Genomic DNA, 18125 nt, shown 5'->3' with positions numbered 1-18125 from the left:
TTAGTTGGGTCTACACCTGTGGGTTATGTCAGCTTGACGATGGTGCTCTGGGGGATCGCGGGGGTGAATTTTGCACACCCCTGCGTGCCGTAGCTAGGTTGATCTCAATTTTGAGCATAGACCGGAGCAGCCACTAGACTATGTCTTGTTATAATGGTGTGGTCGTCACCTGCAACTTAGAACTTGCTCGTGAGTTATGGCTTATTCATTTCAAGGCTTGGCAGAAATTGATTTTTATTTGTTTTTTTGATCGTTTCGAGGGAGCAGAATTCGACTTTCATTTTTCAATCATTTCGATGGCTCGAAGGATCACTGTTTATTTAGAAGGCGGGAAAAAATGCAGGTGCCGTGGGGGGGTCAGACAATAACTACTTCATGACTGCAGAGGTTGCGTTCAAAAAGCGAACGCTTTAAAACACAAAGTCTCTTCAAGATAGATAAAGTCAATAGCCCCAGTTCAAACTCAAACATGGTCTCAAGCAGCAATTTGTTTTACGTGGCCTTGCTCTCAGTTTAGACAGTTATTAATGGAAACGCTTTTTCTGGGTTTGCGTCTGCGGGGAACTGGACGTCGCCTGGAATTTACCGATCAAAAGTGAATCTTTCCAAGCCTATCAATTTTGATTTGGTTAATGGGGTTTTATGTCCCCGTTGCTTTACTCTTAAGGGTCTCGCCGCAGCTCCGAACGGGATGAGCAAGCCAGAGCTGGAGAACGTTCTCTTGCCTCTTCAATGAACATTACCCGCCGCAGCCTGAGCCAGTCCAAGCGATTGTTACCCCTTCCCCTGGCCTTGACGTTGGCGCCTGGGTGACGCCAACCCTCCCGGCCTTGACGTTGGCGCCTGGGTGACGCCAACCCTCCCGGCCTTGACGTTGGCGCCTGGGTGACGCCAACCCTCCCGGCCTTGACGTTGGCGCCTGGGTGACCCCAACCCGTTCGGCCTTGACGTTGGCGCCTGGGTGACGCCAACCCTCCCGGCCTTGACGTTGGCGCCTGGGTGACCCCAACCCGTTCGGCCTTGACGTTGGCGCCTGGGTGATGCCAACCCGTTCGGCCTTGACGTTGGCGCCTGGGTGACGTCAACCCTCTCGGCCTTGACGTTGGCGCCTGGGTGACGCCAACCCGTTCGGCCTTGACGTTGGCGCCTGGGTGACGCCAACCCTTCCGGCATTGACGTTGGCGCCTGGGTGACGCCAACCCTCCTGGCCTCGCTGTTCGAGCCAGGTGGTGGCTCTGACTCCACAGCAAGAGGATCAGGGCGAACCAGGGGTGCCCTGAGATGGGTGGGGCACCACTACATATTGTTTTAGGCTGAGGTGTCACTTACAGAATAGGGTGAGCGTCTTTTGCCCTCCCCTCCACCCAGTATGGCGCCAAGAAGCCCTCTCATCTAAGCCACCAGGCGGCTTTTGAGGCAGACTGGGCTGAAACGGGTTAATTTGGTGCCTTGTGAGCTATTTCCGTGACTCTTGCGGTCGCACGGCGGCGCGGAGCACTCTGGGAGATGCAAATAGCACCCGTGGCCGGAGCCCTGGGCGCCAATTGGCTGGCGGGGCGCGTCAATCAGGCCGGACGCCCAATGGGAACGGCCGCGGCGGGGCACGTCGCTCTCCCTCCCCCACCCCTCTGGCCACGCCCCCTGGGAGGAAAAGTTTCGGGCGGCCCCAGTGGCTGGAGGGGAAAAAAAAAATAAAAAAAAAAGATGGCGGAAAATTTAAAAGGTGAGCGAGGGAAGCCGGCGCGCGCGGAGCGTGGCGGGAGGCCGGGCTGGGCGCGCGGCGGGAGGGGCGCGCGGGGTGGGGGCTTCTATGAGGAGTGGCGCGAGCGCGAGCGCGGAGCTAGTCCCCCCCCCCCCCTTTTCCGGCGCGCGAGGCGGCAGCAGAAGCGACCGTTAAGGAAGGAGGGGGCCGGTTGAGAGCGCGCGTTCAGGGGGCTGCCCTCGCGCCCAGGGCGGGAAACGGGGCAGGGCGGAGTGGGGGGAGGGGCGCTGCCCCCGCTGGTGCGGGGGGAGGGGCGCACGTGACCCTGAGGGTGCCACAGGTCCCCCAGGGCGCCCCCACTTCCCCCTGGGTGCCCCCACCCCTCTGGCACCGAGCACCTCCCCTTTGTAGGCTGGGATTGACCCCCCCCCCGTACGGTTACGCCAACCTCTGGGTGCGGGGTGACCCCCCATGTACACTCATGCCTAGCCCCCAACGTGGGGTGACCTCCCCGTACACTCACGCCAACCCCCCTGGCGTGGGGTGACTTTCCACGTACGGTCACGCCAACCCCCCCAGTGCAGGGTGACCCCCCACTTTATGCTCACGCAACCTCCCACAGGCAGGGTGACCTCCCCCAGATGCTCACGCCAACCCCCCGATGCGGGATGATCCCCGGACGCTCACGCCAACCCCCCGGACGCAGGGTGACCCCCCCCAGATGCTCACACCAAGCCCCTGATGCAGGGTGACACGCTCACACCAACCCCCTGACGTGGGGTGACCCCCCCGGAGGCTTGCGCCAACCCCCTGACGCGGGGTGACCTCCCCGAGATGCTTGCACCAACCTCCCGACGCAGGGTGACCCCCCCGGACGCTCGCACCAACCCCCTGACGTGGGGTGACCCCCCCTGGAGGCTCGCGCCAACCCCCTGACGTGGGGTGACCTCTCCGAGATGCTTGCACCAACCTCCCGACGCAGGGTGACCCCCCCGGACGCTCGCACCAACCCCCTGACGTGGGGTGACCCCCCCCGGAGGCTCGCGCCAACCCCCTGACGCGGGGGGACCTCCCCGAGATGCTTGCACCAACCTCCCGACGCAGGGTGACCCCCCCGGACGCTCGCACCAACCCCCTGACGTGGGGTGACCCCCCCCCGGAGGCTCGCGCCAACCCCCTGACGCGGGGGGACCTCCCCGAGATGCTTGCACCAACCTCCCGACGCAGGGTGACCCCCCCGGACGCTCGCACCAACCCCCTGACGTGGGGTGACCCTCCCCCGGAGGCTCGCGCCAACCCCCTGACGCGGGGTGACCGCCCCGAGATGCTTGCACCAACCTCCCGACGCAGGGTGACCCCCCCGGACGCTCACACCAACCCCCTGACGTGGGGTGACCCCCCCCGGAGGCTCGCGCCAACCCCCTGACGTGGGGTGACCGCCCCGAGATGCTTGCACCAACCTCCCGACGCAGGGTGACCCCCCCCGGACGCTCGCACCAAGCCCCCTAGACAGGGTGACCTCTCCCTGTACGCTCAGGCTAACCACGTGCTCATGACAACCTCTGGATGAGGGGCAACCCTCGGACAAGGGGTGAGCCACTCCCCCGGCACGTGCTCGGGCTGACCTCCTCTCCCTTGGTAGGCTCACCAGTCCCCCGATGTGGGGTGACCCCCCCAGTACCCTCTGGTGAAAGCCTCAATGCAGCGTGACCCCCCCCCCCCCATACATTCAGGCCAACCTGTCCGACGCAAGGGGATTCCCTCTACGTCACGCGGCCCCCCAACATTCCCTGCTGTCCTCCCGCTGACCGACCCTCACAGCTGTGACCCCAGGTCCCCCACTTGCACTTTGGCCCTTTCTGAGATCACAGCTCTGCTGGTGCCTCTCACTCCTGACCTGCAGCCCCCGCTAGCCAAGCTCTGGGCTCCCCCACCACACAGCGTTTCCCCCCCCCCCGCCTTCCCTGGGGTCCCTCCCCTCCCTGCCCAGCCAGTGCCAGCCCCCTAACGCTGACCCGTGTGCCCGCAGGCTGTGCCGTGTGCTGCAAGTCCTCATGGTCCCAGCTGCAGGACCTGTGCCGGCTGGAGAGGGTTTGCTGCCCCTCGCTGGGCATCACCCGCAGGAACCTCAGCCACTTCGAGGTGGAGTTCCTGTGCGACTACAAGAGAGTGCGGGTGAGTCTGCCAGCCTGTGACCCCGATCCCTTCCGGGATTCCCCCCCTGCAGCTGGGAAACCCCCACGTCCAATATCCTTGCAGCCCAACCCCCTTCAGCCCGGATCCCCCCTACAGCCCATGTCCAATTCCCCTCTCCCCACCCCCGGGCAGCCTGCATCCCTCCGCCTCCAATTCTCCCCATGCAGCCTGGGTCTTCCCACCTCCAATTGCCCCTCACATCCTGCAATGGGGAGAGCAGGGGGGCTGGGAGCCAGACTCCTGGTTTCTCTCCCTGGCTCTGGGAGGGGAGTGGGGTCTAGTGGTTAGAATGGGGGCGGGGGGGGGAGCTGGGAGCCAGGACTCCCAGGTTTCTCTTCCTGGCTCTAAGAGGAGAGTGGAGGTCTAGTGGGTCACAGTACGGGGGGTGGGGGGAAGAGGTGTCTGGAAGCCCGGACTCCTGGGTCCCATCTCTGGGAGGGGGCATGGCTACGCCCGCTGACCGACGGGTTCTGTGACAGGAGGAGGAGTTCTACCTGGTGAAGTGGCGCGGCTACCCGGAGTCCGAGAACACCTGGGAGCCGCGGAAGAACCTGCACTGTGTGGGCCTGCTGAAGCAGTTCCACAAGGACCTGGAGCAGGCCTGGATCCGGCGGGACGGCAAGCCAAGAAAAACGCCCGCTGGCTGGACAGGGCGTGGCGAACTACGTAGTGCAGAAAGCCAAGCAGCGGCGGGCCCTGTGGCGCTGGGAGCGCCAGCTGAACGCCAAGCGCAACCACAAGGGGCGCATCGTGGTGGAGAACGAGGTGGATCTCGACGGGCCGCCCCGGGACTTCGTCTACATCAATGAGTACAAGGTGGGCGAGGGCATCTCCCTCACCCAGGTGGCGGTGGGCTGCGAGTGCTGCGACTGCCTGGCGGAGGCTGCCAGCGGCTGCTGCTGCCCTGGCGCCTCCCGCCACAAGTTTGCCTACAACGAGCTGGGCCAGGTGCGCATCCGGGCGGGGCTGCCCATCTACGAGTGCAACGCCCGCTGCCGCTGCGGGGCTGAGTGCTCCAACCGCGTGGTGCAGCGGGGCATCCGCTACGATCTGTGCATCTTCCGGACCGCCAACGGGCGCGGTTGGGGCGTGCGCACCCTGGAGAAGATCCGCAAGAACAGCTTCGTCATGGAGTATGTGGGAGAGGTACGGAGCGCCAGGCAGCCACCTCTGGGGCAGGGCCGCTGGGGAACGTAGTGTCTGTCATATGGGGATGGCTTGCCTGACGTTGAGATGCAGCCACCTCTGGGGCAGAGCAGCTGGGGAACAGCTGCACATAACGTCACAAGTGGGGGGGCTCGCCTGGTGCTGAGATGCAGCCACTGCTGGGGTGGGACAGCAGCTGCATGGGGATGGCTTCCCTAGTGTTGAGATACAGCCACCTCTGGGGCAGGGCGGGGCGGCTCGGGAACAGCCGCACAGAGTCCCCCCAGTGCCATGCTCTCAGCATGACCCCATCCCATCCCGTCCCCCCAGATCATCACATCAGAGGAGGCGGAGCGACGAGGGCAGATCTACGACCGCCAGGGTGCGACCTACCTCTTTGATCTGGACTATGTGGAGGATGTTTACACAGTGGATGCTGCCTACTATGGCAACATCTCACACTTCGTAAATCACAGCGTGAGTCGGGGGGGGGGGGTGCGAGGGAGGGGGCTGGGGGCAGCCTGTGGGTGGATAAAAATCAGTGATTGAAAAACAAACAGAAAACACCCTGCCACGGTTTTTTTAATGTAAGTTAAATAGGCTTTTTTTTCCCCCTTAGAAAGAAAAAATGATTTAAAACAAAGTTTGAATTGCTGACAATGTATGTAAAGGCCCCAAATTTATGAGAATCTATGGAAATCATTTAAATCACGGTAACTAGACAGCCGGGCATGTGTGCTGTGGAGGTTTGAAAGAAAGTTGAAGCAGTGAACCGGTGGAAATCGCTGGCTCGCCTCATGTATTTTGTAGGGAGAATATTTGCTTTTGTTCAGTTTATTCACCTAGCTCAGCTAATGGCCAGTCCCTTGCAAGTTAAGAAACTGATCAGGAGCTGGCAAAGCAGGAAAGCTTGGTTTCCTCTTCCAGTCTCTGAATAAAAACTCGGTGGGAAAGGTAGAGATCTACTCGATCTAAAATCCTGAAGGACATGGAGACTAGAAACAATCAGTTCAAATTCACTAATTACAGAGAATGCTCCCTTTGTTTACTAAATCCATTTTAAATGCAAACCACGTTTTGATATTCCTCCTATTTTCTTCTGCATCCAGCATGTTCAAAGTAGTTTTATCGACCTGATTAAAAAGAACTGTTTCGTTTTCAATGCAAAACACGTTTTGATAAACTACTTTTTTCTTCTTATGGCTCCAGTGCACTTTAAGGGCGTGCTATTGAACTGATAATTCTTAATTTTTTAAATTATTTCTAAACTAAAAATAACACTCTAGTTACCTTCTCCAGACCTGAAGAAGCTCTCTGTGAAGCTTGAAAACTTGTCCCTCACACCAACAGAAGTTGGTCCAGTAAAAGATTTTTACCTCTCCCACCTTGTCCAACTAAAAATAACCTAGTTTTAAATGCAAACAGTTTTAGATAAACTTTACTTTTTTCTTCTTCTACACCCAGCACATTGAAGGTAGGTTTTATTTAATGAATGAAAAATAACTCAGTCAGTTTTCAATGCAAAACCATGTTTTTATAAACTCATTTTTGTTCTTACGCATCAACCATGTTTTAAGGTAGTTTTCATGGAATTAACAGTAGCTCAGTTTTAAATGCAAACCCTGTTTTGATAAACTCTACTTTTGTTTTTCCATATGCATCCCGCACATTTTATGGTTGTTTTATTGAACGAATTAAAGCGAAACAATTTAAAATCTTTTTGTGCACTTTTCATTACAATTTCCATCAAAATTAAACTTCACACAAACCATGAGTTGAATGAGTTGAATCCCCCCCCCAAAAAAACTAAATAAGAAATGCCATTCACCAAATTCTAACATAATAAAAAAGTAAAATTTAAGAATTCAAATAAATACATAACCTCTATATTAATAATTCATCTTAATACACTGCATTAGTGTAATATTAATATTAACAAATTAGTGTAATATAATGTATTAAGATTGATGAATTATGCTATAAATAGGCTTGGCAGAAGTCATTTTTTATCATTTCGATGGACAAAATTGTTTATTTTTAATCCTTTTCTCCTGATCTTTATTGATGTCAAGTTTCACAGTTGTGGGACCGTGGGGGGAGGGGCAGGGTTAGACAATAGGTTGGGTCAGGCTATAATTATATAATGACAGTAGATGCTAACATTCAGAAAGTTAAAGTTTTATAGCTGTTAGAACAAGAACACACACCACATGTCAAGACATACAAAGTCAATATCCTTCAAGCTGCATTTTTCTTACTTTGCCTAGCTGTCATGTTTGTGGGTGTGCGGTGAAAATGATGTTTACCAACACTGACCAGTAAAAATCTAATCCTTCCAAGCGGAGATCTAGGCTTTATGATAATACGATAATATAATTTGTCAATATTAATACATCATATTGTCCTACTTATAGATATTTCTAAATGACAATATAATGCATTAATATTAATTATATTTGAATCAGATAATTCATTAATAAATTATAACGTAATTGCTATATAATTGCTTAAATAAATGTGTGTAAACGTAGCCTGTCCTGCGGATTAGTGAAAAGATGGGCCAGATTTGGGGAAAAGGCGACATTTAGTTGCCAATCACAACGTTTTAACAATTACCAACCAGCGAGCCTCGGCTTTTCTCTAGGGAGAGAACAGAAAAGCACGGACGCAGAAGGGGATTGAAATGGAGGGTTGGAAACTGGGCTCCCCGCTTGCCGATTCAAAGCGGTGATTTAAATCGCTTCAGTTTCAGTTGCTCCGCCCCGGCGGGTGGGTCCAAGGAGCAGGGGAGGGAGCTGGTGATGCTCTGGCGAGGGAAGGGGTATTTGGTGAGGGGGCAGGGCTATGGCGGCTTTGCCTTCACCACTCACCTCCCCCCTCCCCCCCGGTGCAGTGTGACCCCAACCTGCAGGTATACAACGTGTTCATTGACAACCTGGATGAGCGGCTGCCGCGGATCGCCCTCTTCGCCACCCGGCACATCCGTGCTGGGGAGGAGCTCACCTTCGACTACAACATGCAGGGTGAGTGCCCTCTGGGGGGGCCTGAAGGGGGGCCAGGCCCCACTGCTTGGGAGAGCCCTGGGGTGGGATCCTCCCCCTGATGCCTTCTCTCCTCCCCCACAGTGGACCCGGTGGATGCAGAGAGCACACGGATGGACTCCAACCTGGGCCGGGCTGGCGGCCTGGCCGGCTCTCCCAAGAAGCGGGTGCGGATTGAGTGTAAGTGCGGGGCCGCATCCTGCCGGAAGTACCTCTTCTAGCCCCTGTGTGCCCTGCCGGGGGTCTGGAACCCACGGCCGCCACCGCGCAGGGCTCTGGGGGAGGGGCGGGGGGGCCCATGCCCACCCTCCCCCCATTGGACTTACCTCACCTACCTGCATTCACTCTACGGGGTGGGGCCTGCTTCCCTCTGCTCTTTCCCTCCTGTCAAGGGGGTTTTTATAGGAACTGCTGTCATGGATTTTAATCAGTTGGTTCCCAGGCTCTGCCACGGCCGTGTAAAGGCCCTGTCTACTGTGTACAGAGCGCCACGGCCTCCTGTGGGAAGCGGCTGGTTTGGGGGGGATCCAGGAATATTCGACTTGAAGCCGCACTTGACGCTGCGTCCCTATGCAACCGGCAAAGCAGCTGTGGGGGGAAGGCGATGTTTTTAAACCAATTTGGGGCATTTTGTAAAAGGACTTTTTCTACCAGGTATTTTTGATGGGGGTGGGGGGGAGGGGAGGGGAGGCAGCTGGGGTTGGGGAGCAGCTGGGCCGCGAGAGCTGATGTCTGCGATCAAGGCAATTAGATGGTTTGATTCTGGACCCGGTGGTGGTATCTGGTTCTTTTGGCTTGCAGTAACAGCGCCCCGTTGTTATAATGGCTAGAGAACAGGGTCGAGGGGGTACTCGGGAATGGGGTGGGGGCACTCTCCCTAGGCACTGGGGAGTGCCGTCTGTTTAATTCCAACCTCCCAGTTAAATCCAAATGATCTCTTCTCTGCACAAACTTAGATGGAGGAGTTTGCTTCACTTCCTGTCCTAAACTGGCAGGGAGTTTTGCTGTGTGGCTGTTCCTCAGGGGTCCCATCCCAGAGTCTGCTGCATTTCAGTGCTGGGCAAGCCACCCTGTGATGTGTTATACGCAGCTGTTCCTTAGCTGCCCTGCCCCAGGGGTGGCTGCATCTCAGCACTGGGCGAACTGTCCTTTTACACTCACAGGTTTGGGATTGGTCCAGGCCCCAGCTGTTAGTTCTGTGGAAGGTGCAGGTTAAATAGGCCCCTTGGCCCTAGTTCCACAGCCCTTAGCTATAGGGGGCAGGGCCTCCCCACATATGCCCAGCTGCAGCCCTCCCTCCCATGCTGGCAGCACCGCTGGCACGGGTCAGGGCAGAAACCTCACCTGTCTGGATCCACCTGTGTGAGAACCAGGCCTCCCAGGGGTAGTGAGTTGGGGGGCTAAGGACAGCAGGTCTCAGTCACCAAGGCAGGGGAGGGAGCCCCTAACAATGCTTGGCCCTCTGCTAGCGCTTTCCAGCAGCAGTTTTCACGTCCTGTCAGTATCGTTCGCCCTCTTCTACTGATGGGGAAACTGAGGCACAGGGACTTCAGCCCAACCACGGAATCCAGGTGTCCTGCTGTCTAGGCCGGAGGCTCTGTGGCAGCCGGGTCCCAAAGGGACATGCCAGCAGCGTGCCCCTGGGGAGCGAGGGCAACCCCTGGGGAGCGAGGGCAGCCCCAGGGAACCGACTCTGAGAGGCTGCCTCAGCCTACGTGTACTGTGGCTACGTCAGGGCGGTGGGGGGCACGTGCTGAGCCCCCTACCCCGGGATCTGGGTAGAACCGGCAGTTTCAAGCAGGGCTGTAGGTCAACCTGCCCACTGAGGGCGACCTGCCCCTGTAGCAGCCCACCCCCCCCCAGCAAATAAAGTAACCCCTTACCAGCAGGGGGGCAAGCAGCTCTGGGACCTGCCCCAGTCCGACCAGCAGCCTGAGACTGCCCGGCCAGAGCCAGCAAGAGAACCCAGGCGTCCTGGCTCACAGGAGGAGGGAGGAAGCGGGCTAAGCACAGGGGGGCCCCCACACCAAGGGGGAAGACACGACGGGGGCGTTGGGGGCAAGAACCACAAAGGGTTACATGGGGTCAGAGGGCACCCAGGCCCCTCAGCCACCAGGGCCAGGGAGCCGGGCTCAGGGGGGAGCAGGGTGGGGGGGGCCCTATTTCTGCTCGCGGCGCCAGACGATGACCATGCCCTTGGCGTCGCTGGAGGCCAGCAGGCTCTCGTCGCAGTTGAAGCTGACGCCCAGCACGGCGGCGCTGTGCCCCTGCAGCTTGTTCACGATGGCCCGGCTGGTGCGCTCCACGTCGAAGAAGTAGACGCACATGTCCTCGCTGCCCGTCACTGCAAGGGGGTGGAGTCAGGGGCGGGGCCTGGACCCCAGCCCGGAGAACCCCAGGGAGGGGCAGGGCCTTGGCAGGCAGACCCCCTCTGGGGGTGGAGGCAAGGGTGGGGCCTGTGCCACCAAGCTCCCTGAGGGGTGGAGCCAGGGGCACAAAGCCCCTGGGGGGTGGAGCCTGCCCCAGGAACCCCATGGAGGGGCCGAGCCTGGAGTTCTGGGGGTCAGAAACCAGGGGACCGATTCCCCCCACACCACCCCAGAGGATTCTGGGAGGGAGCTGAGCAGCAAGCTTGAGAAACCATGGGCTGACTCACATGCCCCGGGGGATTGTGGGGGACGGGGACCAAGCAGAGGGGGCTCCCCCATGGACCCACGCCGGGGGGTGGCTCTTACCCACGCAGGCCCCCTGGCGGAAGGACATGAGGGGGCAGAAGATGCTGCGGACGGGGTGGGAGCCCTGCTGGATCTGGAAGCTCCTCTTCAGCTGCAGGGTCCCCTCGTTGTCCACCACCCTGTGGGCAAAGCGGGTGTGAGCGCTGGGGAGGGTCCCCCGACAGCCCCCCTGCCCCACCCACTGGGGCCCAGCCCCGACTGCCAGGGGAGAGCGCCCCCACCTGCCCCCCGGCACCCCCCGGCGCCCAGCCCCGACTGCCAGGGGAGAGCGCCCCCACCTGCCCCCCGGCACCCCCCGGCGCCCAGCCCCGACTGCCAGGGGAGAGCGCCCCCACCTGCCCCCCGGCACCCCCCGGCGCCCAGCCCCGACTGCCAGGGGAGAGCGCCCCCACCTGCCCCCCGGCACCCCCCGGCGCCCAGCCCCGACTGCCAGGGGAGAGCGCCCCCACCTGCCCCCCGGCACCCCCCGGCGCCCAGCCCCGACTGCCAGGGGAGAGCGCCCCCACCTGCCCCCCGGCACCTCCCGGCGCCCAGCCCCGACTGCCAGGGGAGAGCGCCCCCACCTGCCCCCCGGCACCCAGCCCCGACTGCCAGGGGAGAGCGCCCCCACCTGCCCCCCGGCACCCCCCGGCGCCCAGCCCCGACTGCCAGGGGAGAGCGACCCCACCCTGCCCCCCGGCACCCCCCGGCGCCCAGCCCCGACTGCCAGGGGAGAGCGCCCCCACCTGCCCCCCGGCACCCCCCGGCGCCCAGCCCCGACTGCCAGGGGAGAGCGACCCCACCCTGCCCCCCGGCACCCCCCGGCGCCCAGCCCCGACTGCCAGGGAAGAGCGACCCCACCCTGCCCCCCGGCACCCCCCGGCGCCCAGCCCTGACTGCCAGGGAAGAGCGACCCCACCCTGCCCCCCGGCGCCCAGCCCCGACTGCCAGGGAAGAGCGACCCCTCCCTGCCCCCCGGCACCCCCCGGCACCCAGCCCTGACTGCCGGGGCAGAGCGCCCCCCAGAACTCCTCACCGGTAGAGGAGCAGCTTGTTGAGGCAGGCGTTGATGAGCAGCGAGGGGTCGCGGGCCTCCCGGCTGACCCAGGAGCGGGCCGAGATGCTGGTGATGGAGCTGCCCTCCTGCACCACCAGCCGCTTGGCCTTGGTCAGCTTCCCTGTGGGGCGGGGGGAGAGGGGGCGGTTAGGGCTGGGGGGCAGGGGGATCCCCACCCCCCGCCTGCCCAGGGGGCGGCTCACCCGTGGCCATGTCGAAGAGGAAGGAGAAGACGCTGCCGCGGTCGTCGCCGGCCCAGAGCAGGCGGCCGGGGGCGTCGAAGGAGAGCGCCAACACCCGGCCCGTCAGCTTGCTCGACCCGCCCTTCACCTTCTTCCCCGTCGAGATGTTCACCACGTGCAGGTTGTGCCTCCCGTTGCCCACCTGTGGGGGGAGCCGCGGAGCCGTCAGCCCCCTCCCCGGAGCGAGCCGGCGGCCCCCAGCAGGGACAGGCCCCCTGCCCCATTCCCCTCCCGGGGCCGGCGGGCACCGCGGCGAGGGGCTGGAAGACGCAGCCGAGCAGCTCGGCGCCGTCGGGGTCGGGTCGAGGGGACGGAGCGGGGCCGGGGGGCGGGTTGGGGGGCAGGCGGGGGGGCTCACCACGGTGAGGTTGTTGTTCATGGGCTGGAAGACGCAGCCGAGCAGCTCGGCGCTGTCGGGGTCGGGTCGAGGGGACGGAGCGGGGCCGGGGGGCGGGTTGGGGGGCCGGGGGGCGGGTTGGGGGGCCGGGGGGCAGGCGGGGGGGCTCACCACGGTGAGGTTGTTGTTCATGGGCTGGAAGACACAGCAGAGCAGCTCGGCGCCGTCGGGGTCGGGTCGAGGGGACGGAGCGGGGCCGGGGGGGCAGGTTGGGGGACCGGGGGGCGGGTTGGGGGGCAGACGGGGGGGGCTCACCACAGTGAGGTTGTTGTTCATGGGCTGGAAGACGCAGCAGAGCAGGTCGGTGCCGTCGGGGTCGGGTCAAGGGGACGGAGTGGGGCCGGGGGGCGGGTTGGGGGACGGAGCGGGGGTCGAGGGGACGGAGCGGGGCCGGGTTGGGGGGCAGGCGGGGGGGCTCACCACGGTGAGGTTGTTGTTCATGGGCTGGAAGACGCAGCCGAGCAGCTCGGCGCCGTCGGGGTCGGGTCGAGGGGACGGAGCGGGGCCGGGGGGCGGGTTGGGGGGCCGGGGGGCGGGTTGGGGGGCAGGCGGGGGGGCTCACCACGGTGAGGTTGTTGTTCATGGGCTGGAAGACGCAGCCGAGCAGCTCGGCGCCATTGGGGTCGGGTCGAGGGGACGGAGCGGGGCCGGGGGGCGGGTTGGGGGGCTCACCACAGTGAGGTTGTTGTTCATGGGCTGGAAGATGCAGCCGAGCAGGTCGGTGCCGTCGGGGTCGGGTCGAGGGGACGGAGTGGGGCCGGGGGGCGGGTTGGGGGACGGAGCGGGGCCGGGGGGGCGGGTTGCGGGGGCGGGGGGCAGGTTGGGAGCAGGCGGGGGGGCTCACCACGGTGAGGTTGTTCATGGGCTGGAAGACGCAGCAGAGCAGCTCGGCGCCGTCGGAGTCGGGTCGAGGGGACGGAGCGGGGCCGGGGGGCGGGTTGGGGGGCAGGCGGGGGGGCTCACCACAGTGAGGTTGTTGTTCATGGGCTGGAAGATGCAGCAGAGCAGGTCGGTGCCGTCGGGGTCGGGTCGAGGGGACGGAGCGGGGCCGGGGGGCGGGTTGGGGGGCAGGCGGGGGGGCTCACCACGGTGAGGTTGTTGTTCATGGGCTGGAAGACGCAGGAGAGCAGCTCGGCGCCATCGGAGTCGGGTCGAGGGGACGGAGCGGGGCCGGGGGGCGGGTTGGGGGGCCGGGTTGGGGGGCAGGCGGGGGGGCTCACCACGGTGAGGTTGTTGTTCATGGGCTGGAAGACGCAGCAGAGCAGCTCGGCGCCGTCGGGGTCGGGGATCTGGCGGATGCACTTGCCCTCGGCCGCGGCCCAGATGCGCATGGTGCCGTCCAGCGAGGTGGAGACCAGCACGTCGTTGGAGAGGGACCAGGCGAAGTCGGACACGCCCCGGCTGTGGCCCCGCAGCACCCGCAGCACGGCGGGCGGGGCGGGCGCCAGCTGGCACACCGAGATGGTGCCGTCCAGCGAGCAGCAGGCCAGCAGGTGCTTGTCGTCGTTGGCGAACTGCACCTTGGGCACTGGGGGGGTGGCGGGGGGTGAGTGGGGGGCACCGCCCCCCCCCGTGCCACCGCCCCCTCCTGGTCCCCTCCCACGGGGCCCTGCCCCCCCCCGTGCCACCGCCCCCTCCTGGTCCCCTCCCACAGGGCCCCGCCCACCCTGTGCCGCCGCCCCCTCCTGGTCCCCTCCCACCCCATGCCTCCTGGTCCCTTCCTGGTCCCCTCCCACGGGGCCCCGCCCACCCCCGTGCCTCCTGGTCCCCTCCCACGGGGCCCCCCCCCGTGCCTCCTGGTCCCCTCCCACGGGGCCCCGCCCCCCCCGTGCCGCCGCCCCCTCCTGGTCCCCTCCCTCGGGGCCCCACCCCCCCCCGTGCCGCCGCCCCGTCCTGGTCCCCTCCCACAGGGCCCCGCCCACCCCATGCCACCGCCCCCTCCTGGTCCCCTCCCACCCCGTGCCACCACCCCCTCCTGGTCCCCTCCCTCGGGGCCCCGCCGCCCCCTCCTGGTCCCCTCACGGTCCCCTCCCTCGGGGCCCCGCCGCCCCCTCCTGGTCCCCTCCCTCGGGGCCCCACCCCCCCGTGCCGCCGCCCCCTCCTGGTCCCCTCCCACGGGCCCCCGCCCACCCCATGCCACCGCCCCCTCCTGGTCCCCTCCCTCGGGGCCCCGCCCACCCCGTGCCACCCCCCCCTCCTGGTCCCCTCCCTCGGGGCCCCGCCGCCCCCTCCTGGTCCCCTCCCTCGGGGCCCCGCCGCCCCCGTGCCGCCACCCCCTCCTGGTCCCCTCCCACGGGGCCCCGCCCACCCCCCCTCCTGGTCCCCTCCCACGGGGCCCCGCCCACCCTGTGCCTCCTGGTCCCCTCCTGGTCCCCTCCCACGGGGCCCCGCCCACCCCGTGCCACCACCCCCTCCTGGTCCCCTCCTGGTCCCCTCCCACGGGGCCCCGCCCACCCCCATGCCGCCGCCCCCTCCTGGTCCCCTCCCTCGGGGCCCTGCCCCCCCCGTGCCACCGCCCCCTCCTGGTCCCCTCCCACGGGGCCCCGCCCACCCTGTGCCACGGCCCCCTCCTGGTCCCCTCCCACGGGGCCCTGCCCCCCTTTGAATGTAACCCTCCCCCCACCCAGCCCTGCAGGGAGCATGCCCCCCCCTTCCGGTGTCTGCCCCCCCCTTCTGCCCCACACAGCTGTCCTCCGGGCCCCGCTCCCCACAGCACAGCCGCACGCTGCCTCCACTGACCACCCCCCCATCCCCCGGGCACCTGCCCTGGCCACATGGTATGACCCAGTGTCCCCCACTTCCAGTCCCCTCCCACTCCATGGGCTGGTCCCTCATCTTGCTCCAGTGGGGACCCCTGCCCTGAAGGAGCAGGTGGGTTCGACCCCCCCCCATCCCAGCAGCCCCCCCTCACCGGCCTCGTCGACGTGCTGGTCAAAGACGTGGTACATGCCGGCGAAGGCGTAGTTCTCGCTCAGCGTTGTGTCACCGGCCATGGCCCGGCTGGCCTCCGCCACCGACGTGGGTACCACGCTGCCGGGGGGCCTGGGGGGCGGGGTCAAAACTGGCCACTCAGAACCCAGGCGTCCTGGCTCCCGGCCCCCCCGCTCTAATCGCTACACCCTACTCCCTTCCCAGCGCTGGGGAGAGAACCCAGGAGTCCTGACATAGCTCTGTGGGTCAGGAGTAGGGATCCCCCCTTCCACCTCCCCCGTGACATTGCTGTGCCAATGCCCCGAGCTTACACCTGGACTCCTGGGTTCTCTCGCTGGCGCTGGGAGGGGAGTGGGGTCTAGTGGTTAGAGCAGAGGGGCTGGGAGCCAGGACTCCTGGGTTCTCTCCCTGGCTCTGGAAATGGGAGTGGGCTATAGGGATTAGAGCGTGGGGGCTAGACCAGGATAAGCCCTATAGCTATCACCAGGAGAGCTTGGTGGTGCAGAGAACCCAGGAGTCCGGCTGCCCCCAGCCCAGCTCTGGATGGGGGGCAAAGGCAGGTGCCCCAGACAGCAGCCACCACTGGCTGGGAGCAGAGCCCAGGTCCAGGGCCGCGGTGCCACCTGGCTGGGCAGGGCTGCCCGGGTTTGCAGAAGCCCCGGAGAGACATGGGGGTACAGGCGTGGGCACCGCCCCCAGAGCACCCCCACCCCCGGCGCCCCCACGCTCACCGTTCGTCATACGCCACGCGGTTCATCTGCGCCTGCAGCTGGTAGGAGCCACGGCTGACGGAGCGGCGATGACCACGGGCCCCCAATGCCCGGGCATCATCCTCAAAGTCCTAGGGGAAAATGGACAGGTCACCTGGATGACGGGCCCCAGAGGTGGCTGCATCTCAGCACCAGGCGAGCCTACCTGTGTGGCGTTATGTGCGGCTGTTCCCCAGCTGCCCCGCCCCAGAGGTGGCTGCAGCTCAGCACTGGGTGAGCCACTCCCATGCAGCGTTATGTGCGGCTGTTCCCCAGCTGCCCCGCCCTAGAGATGGCTGCAGCTCAGCACCAGGCGAGCCTACCTGTGTGGCGTTATGTGCGGCTGTTCCCCAGCTGCCCCACCCCAGAGGTGGCTGCATCTCAGCACCAGGCAAGCCTACCTGTGTGGCGTTATGTGTGGCTGTTCCCCAGCTGCCCCGCCCCAGAGGTGGCTGCAGCTCATCACCGGGTGAGCCACTCCCATGCAGCGTTATGTGCGGCTGTTCCCCAGCTGCCCCGCCCCAGAGGTGGCTGCAGCTCAGCACTGGGTGAGCCACTCCCAATGCAGCGTTATGTGCGGCTGTTCCCCAGCTGCCCCGCCCCAGAGGTGGCTGCAGCTCAGCACTGGGTGAGCCGCCCCCGTGTGACGTTACGGGCGGCCTCTCCCGTACCTCCATGCGGTCCAGCGTGGTGCGGCTGCTCCGGACGATGCTGTTGCTGTAGGCCCGGAAGCTGCTCTGCTCGGAGAGGGGCCCGTAGCGCTGCGCCAGGAGCTGGGCGCGCAGCCGCAGGTACAGCTTGCGGGCGCCGGGGTCGTGCCCGGCCTTGGCGTTCTCCCGCAGCAGCTGGCTGCGCCGCCGGATGTACTGGGTGCGGAACTGCGGGAAGCCGGGCGTGCGGTAGGCGTTGTACCTGTGTGAGAGCCCCCTTGTGACCCCCAGCACGGCGCCCCCCAGGGGAGAGCCCCCCGTGACCCCCAGCACGGCGCCCCCCAGGGGAGAGTCCCTTACCCAGCCCCCCGTGACCCCCAGCACGGCGCCCCCCAGGGGAGAGCCCCCCATGACCCTCAGCACAGTGCTCCCCAGGGGAGAGCCCCCACCCAGCCCCCCGTGACCCCCAGCACGGTGCCCCCAGGGGAGAGACCCCAGCATGGCGCCCCCCAGGGGAGAGTCCCCCATGACCCCCAGCACAGCGCTCCCCAGGGGAGAGCCCCTTACCCAGCCCCCCGTGACCCCCAGCACAGTGCTCCCCAGGGGAGAGCCCCCACCCAGCCCCCCGTGACCCCCAGCACGGCGCCCCCCCAGGGGAGAGTCCCTTACCCAGCCCCCCGTGACCCCCAGCACGGCGCCCCCCAGGGGAGAGTCCCTTACCCAGCCCCCCGTGACCCCCAGCACGGCGCCCCCCAGGGGAGAGTCCCTTACCCAGCCCCCCGTGACCCCCAGCACGGTGCCCCCGAGGGGAGAGCCCCCCATGACCCCCAGCACGGTGCTCCCCAGGGGAGAGCCCCCACCCAGCCCCCCCGTGACCCACAGCACGGTGACCCCCAGGGGAGAGCCCCCACCCAGCCCCCCGTGACCCCCAGCACGGCGCCCCCCAGGGGAGAGCCCCTTATCCAGCCCCCCGTGACCCCCAGCACGGTGACCCCCAGGGGAGAGACCCCTGCCCAGCCCCCCGTGACCCCCAGCAAGGTGCTCCCCCAGGGGAGAGCCCCCCTGTGACCCCTAGCACGGCACCCCCCAGCACCTGCCCCTGACTGCCAGGGGCGAGCGCCCCCGCCGAGCCCCCAGCCCCCCAACTCACCTCGCGTCGACAGCCAGCACTTGTTGCCACACTGCGGCCATGCCACTCCCTGCTGGCGCCTTGGGGGAGCTGGCCAGCCTGGGGGGGCAAGGAGGACACAGAGTCAGCCGGGGATCCACTGGGCGGGCGGGCGACTCTGAGATAGCGCGT

The 18125-nt window shown here is 64.5% G+C and overlaps 2 protein-coding genes across 2 annotated transcripts; one reads left to right on the top strand and one right to left on the bottom strand.

Moving 5' to 3' along the window:
• Positions 1–1648: 1648 nt before the first annotated feature.
• Positions 1649–8749, top strand: SUV39H1 (SUV39H1 histone lysine methyltransferase). Its single transcript, XM_073321449.1, is given in 7 exon segments — positions 1649–1723; positions 3732–3877; positions 4378–4538; positions 4540–5044; positions 5375–5521; positions 7938–8067; positions 8170–8749. Coding segments are annotated over 7 exon segments (1245 nt in total). The 5' UTR covers positions 1649–1704; the 3' UTR covers positions 8307–8749.
• On the bottom strand, positions 6829–18058 carry WDR13 (WD repeat domain 13). The gene is made up of 9 exons (XM_073321441.1): positions 17976–18058; positions 16847–17087; positions 16158–16267; positions 15407–15537; positions 13716–14023; positions 12060–12240; positions 11836–11977; positions 10821–10939; positions 6829–10429 (listed from the first exon to the last, which is right to left on the bottom strand). Exons 1-9 carry the CDS (start codon positions 18014–18016, stop codon positions 10245–10247), a joined length of 1458 nt encoding a protein of 485 aa, XP_073177542.1. The 5' UTR covers positions 18017–18058; the 3' UTR covers positions 6829–10244.
• Positions 18059–18125: the final 67 nt, after the last annotated feature.

The sequence above is a fragment of the Lepidochelys kempii genome, chromosome 23 (assembly GCF_965140265.1).
Source record: "Lepidochelys kempii isolate rLepKem1 chromosome 23, rLepKem1.hap2, whole genome shotgun sequence".
Lineage (NCBI taxonomy): Eukaryota > Metazoa > Chordata > Testudines > Cheloniidae > Lepidochelys > Lepidochelys kempii.
Note: the sequence above shows the minus strand (reverse complement) of the source record. Positions and strands in the feature narration are given on the sequence as shown.

Bases quoted from the DNA above. Each gene is read 5' to 3' on its own strand.
- WDR13 (XM_073321441.1), bottom strand. From the start codon at position 18,016: ATGGCCGCAGTGTGGCAACAAGTGCTGGCTGTCGACGCGAG. The intron at 17,088-17,975 runs GTGAGTTGGGGG...GCTCTCACACAG, and splicing joins GTGCTGGCTGTCGACGCGAG to GTACAACGCCTACCGCACGC. The intron at 10,430-10,820 runs GTAAGAGCCACC...ACCCCCTTGCAG, and splicing joins CCGCCAGGGGGCCTGCGTGG to TGACGGGCAGCGAGGACATG.